The 18,103-nt window shown below is 52.5% G+C and overlaps 2 protein-coding genes across 18 annotated transcripts; both read right to left on the bottom strand.

Moving 5' to 3' along the window:
• Positions 1–4,147: 4,147 nt before the first annotated feature.
• Positions 4,148–6,279, bottom strand: HEXIM1 (HEXIM P-TEFb complex subunit 1). The gene has a single exon (XM_036116788.2). The coding sequence runs from the start codon at positions 5,611–5,613 to the stop codon at positions 4,534–4,536; it is 1,080 nt and encodes a 359-aa protein (XP_035972681.1). The 5' UTR covers positions 5,614–6,279; the 3' UTR covers positions 4,148–4,533.
• A 4,100-nt stretch (positions 6,280–10,379) lies between these two features.
• Positions 10,380–17,206, bottom strand: ACBD4 (acyl-CoA binding domain containing 4). 17 transcript variants are annotated; one of them, XM_036116794.2, is made up of 12 exons: positions 17,090–17,206; positions 16,812–16,980; positions 16,518–16,689; positions 16,283–16,412; positions 15,934–16,054; positions 15,778–15,862; positions 15,367–15,487; positions 15,040–15,129; positions 14,664–14,734; positions 14,498–14,576; positions 13,772–13,902; positions 10,380–11,102 (listed from the first exon to the last, which is right to left on the bottom strand). In XM_036116794.2, exons 4-12 carry the CDS (start codon positions 16,368–16,370, stop codon positions 10,977–10,979), a joined length of 912 nt encoding a protein of 303 aa, XP_035972687.1. In that variant the 5' UTR covers positions 16,371–16,412; positions 16,518–16,689; positions 16,812–16,980; positions 17,090–17,206; the 3' UTR covers positions 10,380–10,976. The 17 variants fall into 17 exon arrangements, with proteins under 17 accessions (XP_035972687.1, XP_035972686.1, XP_035972697.1 ...); XM_036116793.2 differs by having other exon boundaries at positions 16,812–17,198; XM_036116804.2 differs by having other exon boundaries at positions 14,498–14,558; positions 16,812–17,189.
• Between the last annotated feature and the right edge of the window lie 897 nt (positions 17,207–18,103).

The raw sequence follows: 18,103 nt of genomic DNA, 5'->3' as shown, positions 1-18,103 counted from the left end.
CTTAAGCCAAATGTAACTGCTCTTGGTGCTGTGTTGAGAGATCACACTAGCAATTTCAAGAACTTACCAACAGTTTCCTATAGCAGCTCAGCCATTTGAAAGAATTTTGTTGGTGTGCAGAGGTTTATTAGTAAACTACTAGGATTGTTCCTGCCCTTGAGCTTGTTGATACATCATTTGTCATAACTGAACCACCTCTAAGTAAAACCCAAGAAAAAGTTTATTCAGGAGGATTTGTGAGAGCTTAAATACTGATCTGTCTAAACTTAGCCTTTGTTTTTTTCAAGAAGAAGGAGAATGAGGTGGTAAGCTTTCCAGTATTCAGACAACTGGCTCAAGATTGAATCTTTGCCTCCTAGACTGTATATTCTGTCCCACTTGGAAAGTATGACTGTTACCCTTTGGTCAGCAGATCCCACTGTGTTCAGGGCCTGAATTTGACATTTTCTTTACTTTAAAAATTCTCATTTTTAGCATCAACTATCCACACCTTATGTGAGAAATAATAGTAAAGTGGAATTTTATCCCAATGTTCTTGTCAAATTTGAAAAATAATTTCAAAAAACAAACCTCACAAACTCAAGTGTACTTAGGTACCAGTACTGTCTCAGCTCTAGCCAGTTTTGCCATTGCAATGACGTGAATATTTGTTGCTAGCTGTTCTGGGTGTAAGTGGCCAGGGAGAATCCCGTGGTGCATTACCTGATGTTTAACTAAATATAGCCAGCTCTTGATTTTCTGAAGGTAAACTGTTCGGTTGTGGTTTTGTTTTTTGGGGTTTTTTTCCCCCCTATGGATTCCCTCTTGAATTTTTTTTTTTTCTATAACTTTTGAAGTCATTAGGGTAAAGTATATTTATTTACATTTTCCCAAGCAAAGGATTTTAATTTTACTCTGGATGAAGGGAAAATTAAAATACCAATCAAATGGGCAACTGCTTTGGTCTTAAAAAGAAACAATAAGGGGCTGGCTGAGTTGGTGGAGCTGGTGACTCTGGATCTCGGGGTTGTGGGTTTGAGCCCCACATTGGGCATGGAGATTACTAAAAAAAAAAAAAAAAAGAAAAAACAATAATAGTTATATCAATGGTAGCTTACTTTTGTATGACACATTTTCATGCTATCTTGTTTAATGCTGATAGCTGTTTTGTAAAGTTGGCACAGCCCTATTTTGGTGATGAAGAATGAGGCTCAGTTGTTTCCAGAGTTACACTGCTAGTAGTATATGTTAAAGATATGACTAGGACCCTGGTTTTTTGACTCCTAAACTAGCCTAATTTTTATGTTTTCTCTCTTTAGAGATACCCAGTCCATTTATTTTATTTTATTTTATTTGACAGAGCACACAAGCAGGGGGAGTGGGAGGGAGAGGGAGAAGCAGGCTCCCCATGGAGCATCCCAGGACCCTGGGATCATGACCTGAGGCAGACACTTGACTGAGCCACCCAGGAGCCCCCCCTGGTCTATTTTTCCTGAATTAAACCAATTTGGGCCTCCCTGGCTTTCCCCAAAACTGAGATCTAAAGGTCCCCATATCCCAAGGGCCACTTTATATTCTAGGCTAGCCTCCCAAAAGTTTTCCTTGCTCAGAGGAGGATTAAGGTTTCCAGCCATCTGTCTCAAAGTTTAGGAAGCACTTTGCCCTGGCTGGATACCCAGGCACCCTATGATGAGAAAGGAAACAAACTGAAATTGCCAATGTGTAAGCATGGCCTTTTGAGCAGCTCAGTTAAAATGTCTGGCAGAGAGGACTTTAGTGAAAGGCTAGAGATCCTCAAGTGATTTGAAGATCATTTGTTATCACAACCCACCCCCCATTAATATAAGTAATTCAGTCTTTTTCTCTGTCCTGAGAGCAGTGTACTACTCAAGTGTTTTAATGTAGAAAGTGTTGATAGAAAACTGAAATTTCACACAAATCTCATCATTCTAAGAACATAAATGCAATACATACTATAAAGTGCCTTTGGAAACAAAGTTCAGGTAGTTGCATATCTCAAGGTAAATCAAAGTCATTTGTGAGTAAATTAACTATTTGTGTATTTTTAAAGACTAAACTGAATTTGTCTCCTAAGAGTAAAACATACTTTTTTTTTTTTTTCTGATGATAAATGTACTTATAGAGTGTTCCTAAGACTGATAGTGGGGGAAACAAGATCATTAACTTAAATCCATCTTACTAAATTCTACAATCTGAGGTCACCACTGCTGCATCCCATAGTGCAGTCAAAATGAGGCTTCTCCGTATATAAAGCCAGAGGGCAGTGTTGCTGCCATTCCACCAAGCAGCCGTGTTTCTGGGACTACTGCATGACGTCATAGCAGAAGGAAAATTAAAAACACGAAGAAAACTATTTCAAAATAGACATTTAATGTAATTTTTATTTTTTTAAAAGATTTTATTTATTTGACAGAGACAGCGAGATAGGGAACACAAGCAGGGGGAGTAGGAGAGGGAGAAGCAGGCCTCCTGCTGAGCAGGGAGCCCGATGCGATGCAAGGCTTGATCCCAGGACCCTGGGATCATGACCTGAGCCGAAGGCAGACACTTAATGACTGAGCCACCCAGGCTCCCCTTAATGTAATTTTTAGGCCAAAAGAAAAACGGATCATACATTGTCTTCAGTGGACCATCTGTCAGAGTAGGACCAGCTTAGTCCAGCTCTGAAGGCCCTGAGTCAGTTCTTGACCAGCATAATTCCCCTTGATTCATTGATTTGTGAATGCTTATGCATCATAAGGTGCATTTCACTCTTGAAGTTCCTGCCACCTCCACTATTCCATTTAGATACAAAAGCAAGCTTTCCAATGGGAGTTTTGTGTCCCCCCCCCCCTTTTCCTACAGAGGTTTTTAACCTTCAAGGAGTTTGACAGTCTCATGGTTCTCTTGAACCCTCTCCCCAGAAAAATGTACATATAACACAAGTCTACATAAAACTTAATGGGGTTCATGAATCCCAAGGCCCCCTCTGGATTCTAAGGCCCCAAGTTTTAAGGAACCCCTGTATTAATGATTTGAGCAATGCATTTGCCCTAGGGAAACACTGACACAGGGCAGGGGGAGATGGGCTGGATTAACCATGATGAGGAAGGAATAATTTTTTTTTTTATTTTTAAGGAGATAGAAGTTTATTAAATACACCGCAAGGGAATGGCAGGCAGGATAGCAAAGGAGAGATTGTCTGCCAACAATCATCATGTCTTACTATTTGATTTGGGGGTGGAAATTAATTCCCAGGGTCTCCCTGCATTTTCAAGAACAGAACTATTCCAGAGCCTAAGCCCCCATTAGGAGAGTGGGACTAGCGGCTGTACAGGGAATGAATGTACAGGGTTCCCACTCGGCCCATAAGGACTTAATTTAGCTCCTCTTCCAGAAGCTTTACATTTGATTTGCAGTGAGGGATGGGGGGGGATTTCTAATTTTGGTTTGACCCTCATGAAAAGGTGGAGAGCTCCTACTCCTTTTTTTTTAGTATAGGGAGCACCTAAGTATTAGATAATTAGGGTAAGTCCTTGGAATGCCCCAAGCAACCATTCCCTCTGCAAATCCAATATTCCCTACCTCTAAATGTCTTAACAAAGAACTGCCACAAAGTTTATCCAACCATTGCTTACACTAAAAAAGCAAGGGGTTTACCAAGATCCTTTTTCAGACATCCAGGAACTTCTTCCAGCCTTATTGGGGAAGTGAAGGAATCACTAAAAACCTATTTGTAGAAATGAAATGAGACTGTCAGTTGTCTAACCTAACAAACTGCCAAATTAGGTTTACAGTTTTGTTAATAGACTTTCAAATGGCTGTTGAGAAGCAGAATTAAATTTTAAGCTTCTGACTGTAGCCACTTTCTGCTCCCCAAACACCCAACACTGGTTTCTTTCTCCAGCATCAAAAAAAGAAAACCAAGGCACTAGAAAGCGAGCACACTTAGGTATTGAAGATAATTAATCTTTATATTTTGCCTGAACTGTATATTTAGCACACTAAAACCCATTCAAGGGAAAAATCAGCAAATTGAAAATTGTCCCATTAAAGATTGTTTTTTGCAAACTGACAAACTTAATGATTTCTTTACCCCCCCAATGCAATCACTTAAAATAAATCAGCACTATTTTGAATTAGCTCTAGAAATCACACTGAAACTATGTTACATTTACAAATATTAAATTTATTATAGCTAGAATGAATTTAATGGTTCTCAGATTTGGCCACCTTATAGCTCCGTTTAAGGAGGGGATTTTTTAACAGAAAAATGCATTATAACTTGGTCAAGTTACTTACACATTAAAAAAAAAAAAACTTCTAAAAAGAAAACAAGAAAAGCAACCCTTCAGTTTCACATAATTAAAGAACAGGAGAAAAGCACGCAAGCTACATCATAGCTAAATTTACCAAACCAACCAAAGCCGGGGGGATTTGCTCTTCTGATTATTGTCATAAAAAGGTCCACTGTCTTATATACACATGTGTATAATGTTACATTCCATCACTGTAAAAAGTCCCCTTTGCCCCCTCCCCCCAAAAAGTTTCAGTCTAGTCTCCAAACTTGGACAGCGGCGCTCGCTCCTGCTGCCGGTGCAGTTCGTTCTCCGTCAGCAGCTGGAGGTTCTCGGCGCGCAGCCGGTCCAGCTCTAACTCCAGCTCCCGCACACGCGCGTCGTCGCCGCCCAGCCGCTTGCTTTCCAGCCGCAGCCGGTTATTCTCGTCCTCCATGCGCGAGAGGCACTTCTCCAGCTCCAAGTACTCCTTGATGAGCTCCTGCTTGCTCATGTTCTGCAGACTCTCCGCGTGGTACCGCTCGTAGGTCTCCGAGAAGTCCCGCTGCAGAAACTCGCTGCCGTCTCCTCCCATCCCGTCGCTGCCCCCATCCTCCTCGCCCGCTTCTTCCATGAAGTCCTCATCGCTGGTGTCGTCGGATTTGGCAGCGGCCCGCTTGGGGTAGAGACCGGTTTTGAGATCCGGCTCCTCTTGGTCGTGATCATCCATGAGGAACTGCGTGGTGTTATAGGGTGCGACAGGCTGGCCCTTGGCGAACATCTCAGCTCGAATCCTTGAAGCTCGCAGGCTCTGTTTCTCGTCGAACTTTTTCTTCTCCTCCCAAGTCAGCTTGTAGTACGGTTTCCAATGCCGCTTCTTCTTGGAGGGGCGTCTCCTATGTTTTTTCTTGCCCAGCTGTCTCTGCTGCTGTCCCCACGCCTCCTCGCCCCCTGCAGCAGGAGCCCCCAACTTGTTGGCCTCGGAATCATGACATGGCTGTGCGAGAGGCTCGGCCTCGGGTCTCGGTTCCCCCCCAGCCGCCGGCGGGGGGGCTCCGCCAGCGGACCAGTCGTCCCCATTCTGGCCCTTCTTGCCTGCTTGCGGGCAGCTAGGTTCTGGACAGACGGGGGTCTGCAGGAGAGGCGGCTGCGGCTCCAAGCTCCCTTCCCCCTCCTGCCCCGGACGGCCACCCGACTGGGGGGACGCTCTCGATTGCCACCTACTGTCCTCCTCGGGCACCCGCTCCTCCGCGCCTGGGGGGCGATCGGGGTTCCGCTCATCATGAACAGCAACAGCACCTGTACAGTTGCTAGTTTGAGGCTGGTGCTGGTATTCTGACAAGAGTGGCTCGGCCATGACTAATAGAGTCCTCTTCTCGAAGTTTGAAAAATTTTGGCTGTAAGTCCTTAAGGAAAAAAGAGGTTTTTCTTTTCTTTAAAAAAATGTCCAGCAGAGTCCTCTTCGGTCTGTAATTCCTGCAGTGACGCCTTTAGCCAGTCCTTCTGTAAACAAACTCCAATTGCAACTTGGGAGAGCTCAAGTCAGTAAAGGGTTAAGTGCCCACAGCGCGGCCAGCTAGCGGGTCCAAGGGGGTGCAGCAGCAGTAACAGTACGTAATGTGCAAAGGGGGTGGACCTCAAGCCTCCCCGCAGAGCGCCCCCACGATCGAGGAGTTGGTGGGCAAGGAGATGAGGTTAAAGTCCAACGGGTTAAACCCAGCCCCGAAGGGGTTAAAACTACCCGATGACGCTGCCTCCGAGGGGCCGAATCCACAAAGGGTTAAATCCCCTGCCGCAGAGCCCACAAGGGGTTAAAGTCCCAGAGCCACCTCCTCCCACTTCCACGGGTGTCGCTCCAACCCGAGCTCCCAGTTCCCTAGGCCCGGCCGGAGCCTCAGCCGAGGACAGACAAACTCATCTCCCCTTTGGCTCGATGCTCGGCTCAGCTCAGATCTCCACCGCCTCCTCCTCTTTTCCTCCCTCCCTCCTCCCCCTTCCGACAGCAACTCTTCCGCCTCCTCCCCCGACTTCCCCTCCCAACCTGCCTCTCCACCTGCCAACTTCCAACTGCTGCCTCCCAGCCCTCTGCGCCCCTTTTATATAGAAGCCTGTCCGCCCCGCCCATGCGCATGCGTAACGGAGTCCCCGTCTCAGGAAGCTGGGAGTCGTAGTTCCCATCCCTCAGGCCCGCCGTCCTCGCGCGCCGTGCGACGTAGCCAATCCCAGAACGCGTAGGGGGCGATTTCCAGGCCGCCTCCTTCCATCGCATAGCCCTCGCTAGAGAAACGTGAGTGACCATTGGCCAGGAGTCACACGTCTCGCCGAAGAAGGAAAGCCAATCGCAGAGAAGATGGGGCGGGCTTTGGACCATACCATTCTGCTTCAGGAATACGAGAAGATTCGATGGCCTCTGAGGGCCTACACACAATATTTTTATTAAAAGGTGCGTTTTAAAGGGTATTATCGTCTTCTGTCCTCAGCGGAAGGGTTCCGAAGGTCATAAACATTTGTTAGCTAAAGCAAAAATGGTTTATTCCTAAAAAGTAGTCCCTACAGTGTAAAAGAAGATTAAATCCTATAAAGAGAGATGTTGGCCTATGGCTAATAACTCTCGATTCTTAAGATTATAGGAATGGCTGCAAGGTGTGTGTGGTTAATGCCTGGGACTGACATTTGCGGAAGGATATCGTGAACGTATTTTGAAAAAAACGAAAAGCGTATGAAGAAGTAAACAAATGAAGAATAAAAAGTGCCGCCTTAAAGGGACAGTGTGACTGCATTAGTGCAGCAAGCCCGGACTAGGCCTTGGAGGATGAGAAGGCAGGTTCGAGTCCCGGGTGACTTCCACCCTCGGATTGGCCTTGGGACCGCTGGACGAAAGTGGCCGAGCCCCAGTCCAGGCCTAGTCTTTCAGGGCCGCGGCCGCCCCAGGACCAGTGCAAAACGGTGGGCCGGTGGGCCGATGGGCCGTGACCGAGCCTCTCGCCCGGGCGGGGATCCGGAAAGCGCGGGGTGTGCACCTGGGGCTCCCAGGAGACCCGGGGTGGGAAGGCCTCGCCCCCGGGCCTCAGCTTCTGTCGAAGAAAATGGCCTCCTGGGGCCGACCGGGAACCTTTCCTGAGCTCAGACAAGGCAGTCCGGGCCAGATTATGGACCTCTTTGTGGGGAGGTGGGGGAGAAGGTTCAAAATTAATCCTGAGTTTAAATAATCAACCAATCTCTCCATCCATAGAGGCTCTTCTCATCAGTGGGCGCTGGGCAGCACCGGGAGGGAACGGAGCCAAAGAAAGAGGAGGTCTTGCCCAGAAATGGGGGCAGGGGGATGCTGGCCCAGGACTTTGGGGGTAGACTCATGGGGGAGGGAAGGTGACACAGTCTCCTTGAGAAAATTCTCCAGATTCCAAGCTCCAGCCCAGAGGACAGGGCCGTGGAGTAGCCTAAACTCTCCGCTGTAATCATTTAGGCCAAAAATCTCAGTGTAGTAACAGCCTCTCCCTCTTACCACACACCCGTGACCCATTCTTATTTCTTTCTTAATAGCAACATCTTACGTCCCGGCCTCTTTCTAACATATAACATTTTTTTACACAATCATTTGACCCCACCACAGCCCAGTGAGTTAGACAGGGTAGGAATGATTGTCTCCATTTTAGAGATAAGAAATCTCTGAGACTCCGAGAAATGAAGTGACTTGTCCAAGGTCACATGACAACTAACTGGCAATTCTTGCTAGAACGAAGGTCTTTTTGACCCTCGTGTCATTTTTCTTTCACAAACAAAATTCTCTTTTTTCTCAAGAACTTTGGATTTAGTTCCTTTCTATTTCCAACAGCTTCAGCCTAATTAAAGCCCTCGTTTCTTCATTTAGCAAACATTTGTTAGGAAGGAACGACAATGAATAAAATGTCATCCTTGCACATGGACAGTGTAGAGAGGCCATTAAACCTCTGTGAGTCAAAACGACAAATGAAGAAAATCCTGGCAAGGAGCTTGTGAGCCAAGCTGCTCAGGAGTTGGGAATTAGGGACAGGATTCGTGGGGGACATGTCTTCTTGGCTCTCTCAGAAGGATAAAGGGTTTTTAGGCTCAGTAGCATGAAGAAGGACGTTCTATAAAGAGCAAGCGTCATGTCCAAAGAAAGGACTTGTCTGGCAACTCAGGAATGGTTCCATGGGGAGGTGGTGATGGGCATGCCCCAAGGGAGAAGCAAGCAAGAGTGCCTCTGGGGCACATCCACCTGTTTTGAAATTGACCACTCCAGTCCCTGGGCTTCCGAGAAAAGCCTGCCCTTCTTTGTGCTCCTTCATCAGTCATGCAGGAGACTCCTGTGAGCAAGAGCTCCCCCTCACACCGACAGCTCCCTGAGGAAAAAAGGTTTTGCAGAGAACTTGAATGGGAGTCAGAGATCTCTTTATTGTTACCACATTTTCAGACTCCAGAGGACTCCTGGGTACCCTCATTCAGGGGGATTGAAAGGTAACAGCTGAGCCCAGCCACCCTTAGTTTATTGGACAGGGCTCATTTGTCATGTGTGGGGAGCGGAGGGCAGAATGATAGGTTGTGGAATTCTAGAATTCTGTCAAACAAGAGGCCAGGCACCTTGATATTAGTTGAGTTTTAACCCATTGCCAGGCATTTAAAACCCAGGACTGGGAACGCCTGGGTGGCTCAGTTGGTTAAGCGTCTGCGTTCCGCTCAGGTCAAGATCCCGGGGTCCTGGGATGGAGTCCTGCATGGGGCTCCCTGCTCCGCAGGGAGCCTGCTTCTCCCTTTGCCTCTACCTGCTGCTCCCCCTGCTTGTGCTCTCTCACAAATAAATAAAATCTTAAAAAACAAAACCAAAAACCCCAGGACTGCCTTATAATGAGATCTTCATCCTCATTTTACAAACAAGGCAACCCAGGTTCAGAGCAGTTACGAAGCTTGCCCAAGTCCCACACCTAGTTGTGTGCCCATTCCTGCATCCCCAGCACCGCTTTGGTCCCACCCCTGCTGGGGTCCAGCTTTAGCACAAGGGTTTATTCAGTGTCTCTGCCTGTGCCCCTGGGCTGGATCAGAGAGCACCAGGGCCTGTGTGTCTGCCCTGGGGGACGCCCTCCCCACCTTGAGAGAAGGACCGACGGAGTGACTTGAGGCTTCCAGTGGGTCGAATGATAGCCAGCCTCGGGTAGTGGTCAAGGCCCGGGGCGGATAGAGGGAACTCAGGAGTTTAAGGGTCTCCAAGAAGGGGCCTTCAGAACTGCCTCTTCCTCACCGAGGGCAGGAAGGTCCTGGGGCCCAGGCGGTGGCAGCTGCAGGGGCTCAAGGCTGCTGTGGCCCTCCGCAGCTGGGGCTCCTGGCCAGTGGCCTCTCACGCGCTAAAACTAGGAGGCGCTCAGAGTGGCGAGTTCCCCACCGAATACGGGCCACTGCTGGAGCCAGAGGGGCCCGAGGCGAAGGGGGAGGGGACGCGACAGGGTTGTCGCAGACCAGAGAGAGACCAAGGCCGCCAGGCGGTGGGAAAAAGAAGTTCGGAGTCCGAGCAGCCGGCGGCACCCGCAGCTCTGTGCCCACGCGGGCGCTCTGCCCACCCCGACGGGGGCTCCCCGCGCCCGGCCCCGCCCCCACTCCTCAGGGCGGGGCGGGGACTAGGCTCCCGCTGGGTCTTGGCCTTCCAGAAAGTTCCCTGGGAAAGCCCGAGCGCGGAGGTCACGCCAGCTGTGGAGGGGGAAGCGGGCGGTGGGCACTTCCGGGGCCCCATCCCTGCGGCCCGCGCTCGACACAACGAGCAGCCGCCCTTCTCTCCGCGCTGGGACCCGGCCTCCGCCCGGGCCCCGCGGGCTTCCTCTCCTCCCCCCCGCCAACCCCAGCTCGCCGGGCCTCCCCTCCGACGGGGCGGGGGGCGGGGCCGCGCCTTGGCCCCACCCCCCGGCGACAGCAGAGGGCCCCCGCGCCCCTCCCTCGGCCGCCCCGCCCCCCTCGGCCCCGGGCCCCTGTGCTCGCCGCTCCTGCTGCGGGAGGAGGGAAGACCGCCGGCCTCTCGGGACGGTCCTCGGGGGCGCTGGGGGAGGGGCAGGGAAGAGGCTCGTGCCTTGAGCGCCCGGACCCGGCTTCCCGCCTCACTCCGTGGGGACCCAGACGGCAGAAGATTAAGGTCTTATTTTATTTAGTGAAACATTCATTTGTAAGTGAATCTCCCGTGAAGACGTCCTGAGTGTGTGTGTGCAGGGGGAGGGAGGCCAGCAAAACGCAGCTCACTCCCCTCCCCCCCAACTCGGCCGGGCCTCCGGGCTTCCCTCCCTCAACCTCTCAGCCAATCATTCTTCCAGGCCCCAGCCCAAGTCCCAACTTGCCCAAGAGCTGGCCCTCCACCCGGAGAGGCTGGGGTGGGAGAAGAGTCAGGTGACCCAGAGGGAGGGGAGGGCAGAGGCTGAGACCCGGCAGCCCCGCCCCCGAGTCACGGCCAACCCAGAACCCGGGACGTGCACCACTCCTCCACCCTCACCAGGGAGCCTCGATGTTTGGGTGGGAGGGGAGAAGGCGTCCGAGTGAAGTCGAGGGGAAGGATGGGCTCTTAAATGCTCCCCCCCCATAAGGGAGCGGTGCAAAGGCAAACACTGAGTCGTGGGGGGGGACGCAGTTGATGCTGTTCTTCTCCTAAACCCTAGGAAGGCTCAGGGCACAGCAGGACAGGGGGCTCATGGCCACCTTAGTTGGCTGCAGAGACCCCTCCACTGAGAGTCACCTCTTCTGGGTCCGAAACTGTCGGAAGAGCCACTGGACGATGAAGGGCCACAGGAGGAAGAAGAGCACCGTGGGACCCGAGAGCCTGAGGGGCCATGGCCGGGCACTGGGCGGGGTCCTCTGCTGCCAAGAGGGAGCGAGTCAGGGGCCAGCCCAGCCTTCAGCACAGACTGGGCCCTCCTGAGGAACCTGCTTCCAGAAGTAAGCGGGAGCTTCGTCTGGGGGAGCTGCCTCCCTAAGATTGTAAGAACGGGGGCAAAGAAGCCACTGCACCCAAATCTGCACCACGAGAAGGGAGGGGACCCTGGGGTTCCCAGTGTGTCCCTGACAGCTGACCTCCAGTTCCCTCCCACATCCTCCGCCCAGGACAGTCCCGGGTGCCAAGGGGACTGGAGGGGCTGCCTGGTGGAGAGACTGGCTTCCAGGCTGTCTCTTCTCGGCCACAAATCAGTGGCCCTCTTGGTGTGGCTTGAACACCCAGTATTATAAAGGATGTGCCACATACTTCAAATGGTGCTCAGATTTTCATTTCCAAATACCATCCTTTGCTAAAAGGAGCCCGGGCTCCTTGGAGAAGTGGCTAATTCCAGGTCTGGAGCAGGGAAGGTAGAGGTGAATGTGGGACATCTTGTACCAGAAAGCAAGGAAGCTTTTAAAGATTAATGAGGTCATGTTATGAGAACATAGGACCCAGCTTGAAAGGGTCTCCATTGACCAAAATTGTGAAAGTGTAAGCATCACAAAGAATTAATTTCAGTTGATTGAAATACTGAATCTTTAAAATCCATTAGTCCATAATGATACTCAAAGTTGGAAATTTGTCACTATTGAGGTGGCTGTTAAATCAACTCCCTACTTTAAAATAGGTAATTAAAGAGAAAGAATTAAGCCTTTATTCTGCCTTTCCATAAGGCACTGTACTTCAGGGAACTGCTAGATGACGCGCTACAGAAAAGTGAAACCTAATATATGGTAAAGAAATAATAGAAATTAAAAATCAACATTTTTTCCAAATATTGATCCAGGCAAGGATTATCCATCAATTGTCAAAAATCATGTGGCCAGGGCACCTGGGTGGCTCAGTTGGTTAAGCGACTGCCTTCGGCTCAGGTCATGATCCTGGAGTCCCGGGATCAAGTCCCACATCAGGCTCCCTGCTTGGTAGGGAGTCTGCTTCTCCCTCTGACCCTCTCATGCTCTATCTCATTCTCTCTCTCAAATAAATAAATAAAATCTTTAAAAAAAAAAAAAAAAAAAAATCATGTGGCCAGTGGGGTTAATGGGGAAGCTGGACATTCCCTGGCTCCAACGGTGATGGGATCCGACTGTCACCCCTTCATCTATGCTGGTGGTCTACGTAAGAATCATTGATGGTGGGACATCCAGATCTGTGTCCCCTGATGTGAAGAACATCACATCTGACATAATCTGGTCATGTAAACTAGCCACGAGGATGTAATCAGAAAGACCCAAAAAGGAACATTCTACAGGACCACTGCACTGGCCCAGTCCCGATAAGTCAGTAGCAAGGAAGAAGGGCTGGTCTGGATGAAAGGAGTCTTAAAGGACAGAGGACCCAAATGCAGCACGTTTTGACTGGACAGAGAAGCTGGCAAAGGCGATTTCAGGACAACTGGGGAGATTTCAGTTGGGATTGGGTGTTTGATAATATGAAGGACTTTGTGTGCTAAAATGTTGTCATTTGGGCTAGGTACTAGAATGTTCTTATTTTTAGAGATGGAAAACCAGCTATTTCGGGGTGGAGTCTTTAAAATCTTCAGCATGTAAAATTAGCTAAAGGTCAAATAAATAAGTAAATAAAGCCTCGAAGGGGTGGGCGTTGAAAGGTGAATCTGAGGAAATCCCTGCCACCCACATTGTCGAGGGGGTCAGGGGTCACCCAAGCAATCCCCCATATCCAGCAATTCAGCTGTCTCCTGCCCCCATGACCCCAGGCTTCTCAAGAACAGACCCACTCAGAGTCTGTGGTGAGTCCCAGCTTCGGAGGGAGACAGACCTGGGGCCACTCCCAGCTCCATCACTGGATGTTAATAATAATAATAATAATAATAATAATAATAATAATAATAGTAACAATGGAGCCCATTGGAGAAGGCCTTCCTGGGCTGGGGGGGGGCATTATCTTATCTAATCCTCACAGCAGCTCTGTGAGGTTCCTCTGGGCTGAATTACCCAGCCTCTCAGAGCCTTGGTTTCCCCTTTGTAAAAGGGAAATGAAAAGCAAACCTAGTTCATCCGATGTGTGGATTAAATGAGATAATGTAAATCCTGTCTTTGGCACTCAGTGGGGGCTCCAAGAAGGGTGGCTGTGAGCCATGCTGCAGGAGCTCAGGAGCCCAGGTGTAAGGGGCAAGCAGATCTAGGAGAGGGGAGAGAGTGAGGGGTGCAAGGGCTGAATTGTTTGGGAGCAAACCCTAAATCTGGGAACAGAAGTCCTGACGAAGGGGCAACAGGGACCCCCAGCCCCAGTGCAAAGAGCACGCACATCCTGGCCTTCCAGACTGTTGGAATTAGCCCTCATGCTCAGTTTCTCTTCCAGCAGAGGGAGGTAAGAGCAGGAAAGGAGGGCCCTTCCCACTCTCCCTTCAGCCCCCCCCCCCCCAACTGCCCTGCTTGTGACACACACGAGTCACACCATTCTCTGCAGAAGTCAGAGATGTGGGCAGGTGGGGAGTTAGGACAAAAAGACGGAAGTGGCTCCATGAGGGGCCTGGAGTAGAGACCCGTAGCGTTCTGCCTCAATCTTGCCCTGGGCCTTGGGGGCAGCTCACCTGCTTGAGGAGGCTGGGCATGCTCTCTAGGCTCTGCAGTCTCCCCTGGACATCCCGCATGCTCTCTTGCAGTGCCCGAACTGTCCCCACCAGCCACGTGTCCAATTCCTGGGGCCCCAGTGGGCTGCCCTCTGCCGAGCACAAACACAAGGAAGGGGGCTCAGGAGGCAACTCAGCTAGGGACAGGGTGGTGGCAGGCTGGGGCAGGTCTGGGGGAAAGTAATAGTAGAGTGCAGTCCCTTGTGAAGTGTGCCTTTTATAAAGTCCATTCGAGTGGCTGAGTAAGAGGCTGCCACGGGTTTCAATCCCAGCACTGCCACTTAGCTGGGTGACTTTGGGTAAGTCAGAAACTTCCCTGAGCCTCATTTTGTCATCTGAAAATTGGGGGAAGAGGTCATTGCCTTCACAGGGCTACTCAATGACCTGCTTACTCAGAGGAATAAAGGAAATAATATTTATGAAAGTGCCCCTTAAAGGACATGGCACACTGGAAGTTCTAGAAGGAGACAGGACAGAAATCACTGTCCTTTGACAGTCTCACATGGGAAGCCTACAGAGAGGGGGCCGGGCAGGGACTTTGCCCGTCCAGGCTGGTGTCTGGCTGTTTGGCAAGTGCCCAGTGCCAGACTTTGACCTCCGCCCCAAGAGGGCAGTCAGGGGAAAGCCTGGGGCACACCAGAACCAGAGGGAATGGCAGAAGCGGGTGAAGGGTCGGGGAGGGCTCACCTTTCTCTGCAGGGAGCAGGGAGCTGTTTCTGGTGTCAGGCTCTCCCCCAGGGGCTCCCTTCTGCTCTGTCCAAACCTGCTGAGATGAGGCACAGGTCCAAGGGTGGGGGTAGGGCAGCAAGGGCCCAGTGGGGTGGGGAAGGCAGGGAATGATGGGTAGTCTCACCAGCTCAGGCTCCAGTTGCTCCAGGGAATCACAGAAAACCTCGGAGTCCAGGTCCCTAGGTGGCCGGGACTCTGGGCAAGGGGAGGTAACATTAGTGACAGAGGGAGGCTATGGAAGAAGGAGAGGGGTGTGCAATGGGGCAGAGGCACCTGCTCAGGGGGCACTAGAGACAGGAGGCAGAGACAGGTCCCAGGAGTGAGGTCCTGGCACTGGAATCCCAGAACCTGCCCCCCGGCCTTTGCAAGCACGGGAGGTCTCAGTATCTGTGAGCATGAGGCGTGGCATCCAGCCTTCTCCCCTTACCCACCCCACCAGAAGCCCCCCACCCACCCCTGCTCTGGGTTTGGCTCTCTGTCCCTCCGGCCCAGGCACTGACCTGGACTTGGGGGTGCTGGTTCCCTGGGGAGGCAGGGAGGCTCTGGGGTAGCCCCAACATCTCCATTCAGTACCTGCTCTCTCCAACCTGCTGAGACATGGCACCCAGAGGTGGGGCTGGGAAGAGGCTGGTGCCTCCCAGTGAGATCAACCCCTGCTCCCCATCAGCTATGAGCCCACGCCATCAGGGGCACTGGGTGGAGTCCCTACAGGGACATCACCTGGAGCCCTCTGCCCCCAAATTCCCCCTCCAACTGAGCAGCCCTCTCTGCCTGGACCTAAGAAAATTCACTCAGCACTTGTGGAGCTCACAGCCTGGGGGCCTGACCTGTGACCCTTCTCAGGAAGGTTTCCGGGGGCCTCGGCATATCAGGGATCACCTGGTACAAGGGCTCGAAGTAAGCAAACATGTCCTCTGCCACCTCGCCCAGGGGCACTGTGTCGATCACCTGTGGGGGAGGGGGTCTGTTGGGTAGGGGCCTGCCCCTCCTACCACTGTCCTCCTATCCCCCCTTGAGCCAGGTCCCCTCCACCCTGCTCCTGCCCTGTCATGCCCCTCCACCCTGTGCCCAGTCAGGGACCAGAGACACGCAGGGTTGGGGAGACAGCATGAAGGTGGTAATTCCTACAGGTGTGTCAGTGTGCAGGAAACATAATGGGGGTCAGCCCTGGAAAGGCAGACGACAGGCCACCTAGCTGGGACCTTGGGGACAGAAAGAAGCCTGCAGCCTCTCCCTACCTTCTGTGCCACCAGCTTCATCTCAGTGATGTAGGCAGACATGGCCTCCTCCCTGCTCATCTTGCCCAGGCTGTTCCAGGCATCCCTGGAGGGCAGAGAGCTGTGAGAGGCTGGTTGACAGCTGAGGCTTGTTTGCCCGGCCGGTAGGGAGCTCACCACTTATATCGTCCGATTGGGTCCCAGAACCCAGGCCGGGGGACCAGGCAGGGTCCCATGGTAGCTTGCTTGTAGTAGCTGTAGAATCTCAGCATCTCTTCGTAGGAGGGGCGGTAAGAGCCTGGGCAGAGGGGTGGGAGTGGAAGGCAGAGCATCATCCTCAGGGAGATGGGATGAACCACCCTTGTAATGGGTAGAGATGGCGAGGGCTCCGACCCAGTGGGACAGGGGCAGGAGGCAGACGAGATCCCCAGGGCAGCCCAGGCAGGGACTTATCTGCAACAACTGCAGGGATCAGAGGCAGACCCCAATCTTCTTGACCCCCAAATGCAGGTCCCCGTGCCCTCACCATTCTTAGGCAGGTTCTGAATGACACTGACTGCGGCCTGGAACTGTTTCTGGCAGTCTGGTTCTGGGCTTTCATTCTCGGTACCCATACCCAGCGGCTCCGAGCCCTGGGGACCCACTTTTGAGCGACTCTGCAAGAACAAGCCTCCGTGTGAGCAGACCTCCACGGTCCACCCCGGCACACACCTCCGTAAACCACGGATCCACTTTCCAGAGGAGCAAACAAAGCTCTATACCTAAGTGAGTGAGATACCCCGAGAGGTCAGAAGCTGCGGCTGAAAAGACTCCTTTTCCAACCCCAGGGGAGCGTGGGTGGGGCCCGGGTGGGCGGAGAGGACCCCGGTGGGTGGGTGGAGGCAGGTGCCAAGGGTCGCTGTCCCTCCCTCTCCAGATGCACCTCTCCAACTCCTAAACAGGAGAATGGGCAAGCCAAGAGGAGTCAGGGCGGGGCCAACAGTCTCCCACCCCGGTCCCCCACCCGCTCTGCCCTGGGGTCCCCTACCCCAGCCGCTCGGCCATCAGGCACTCACCCTGCAGCGCCCACCACCCGGACTTGGGTGCTCTGTCGCCACTAGCCCGGCGGCTTCCGACTGACCTCCGGGCCCAATCTGACCGGGATGTGGACGCCGGGGGGAATTTAAGCCAATGAGAGGGCCCGTTTCAGCTTCTTCTTCTATACCTCAACCACTCAGCGCGGTCCTTTCAAGATAATGCAAATAGTTTAGCTGTGCGTCTCCCAATCAGTCGAGGCGGATCCGCCGGCCGGCTCCCCGACCTTGTGGGGGCCAGAGGAGGGAGGAAGCGCCACCTGGTGGACATAGTGAAATGACGCGGAGTCCTCGCGCCCCCTGGTGGAAGCCCGCGTCCGGCAGCTGAACCCAGGTCCTGCAGAACCGAGCGACTCAACTCAGTTCCTCCGACCCTTCTAGGCGCTGAGGATAAAAAAAAAAAAAAGGGAGTCATGCCCTGGAGGAAGAGGGGGTTCTGGAGGAGGGGCACTGGAGCTGAGTTTTGGAACACGTAAGTGTACGCCAGGAGAATGAGGAAGGTCATTCCTGGAGGAAGGAGTTGCAGGATCAAAAGTACAGGAAGAATATCCCGAGAGGGGTGAGGACCCAAACCAGTAGGCCGAACCTCTCGGTCGAGGATATTTGAAAGTGGGCTAGAGCACGTAGGTGGCAAATCTAGGTCCTCAGGAATTAAGCTTTCTCTTTGAGGTGCCACACTCTTGGCCGCCGCCGAGGGGCGGTGTGCTCCCGGCTCTCCGCACCCAACCTAGGGCAGTTGCAAACCCTAACAGGGTTAGTCTCCTGCCACCCCCCTTCGAGCACGGATAGTCTGATGGTTTCACATATAGTAAGTGAACACATGAGGCGGTCACCAGGACCCACACTCGACGTTGACCCACAGGCTGATGTCCCGGACATCTACACAGGGTGCGACGGCCTTCCCGGGGCAATCGAACGCCCCCTGGGGCGCCAACCCAGCCAAGCCTCGGACCCCGAACCGAGTTCAGCCGGGTATTCTAGACTTAGTGCCACCCCATCTTCCCAGCTTTGAGACTTCTGCCACTGAGGGACCAGCAACTGGTCTGGCTCGGAGAGGGTTAATCCTATGACGTCACAGCAAAGGCTTCCTACCCCCACCCATCCCTCCCCCCTCCCCCAACCCTCCACTTTGGGCTGCCCTCCCGCCTGGCTCAGCTCTCGGGGTTCTCTCGGCTTTCCAGGCCGGCCCGAGGACCCTTGGCCCAGCACGAGCCGCCCCGCAGACTCGGTCCCCTGTCTGGCTCCCTTCTAAGGCCTCCCGGCGGGACAGGGAA

The sequence above is a fragment of the Halichoerus grypus genome, chromosome 2 (assembly GCF_964656455.1).
Source record: "Halichoerus grypus chromosome 2, mHalGry1.hap1.1, whole genome shotgun sequence".
In the NCBI taxonomy this organism is placed as follows: Eukaryota; Metazoa; Chordata; class Mammalia; order Carnivora; family Phocidae; genus Halichoerus; species Halichoerus grypus.
Note: the sequence above shows the minus strand (reverse complement) of the source record. Positions and strands in the feature narration are given on the sequence as shown.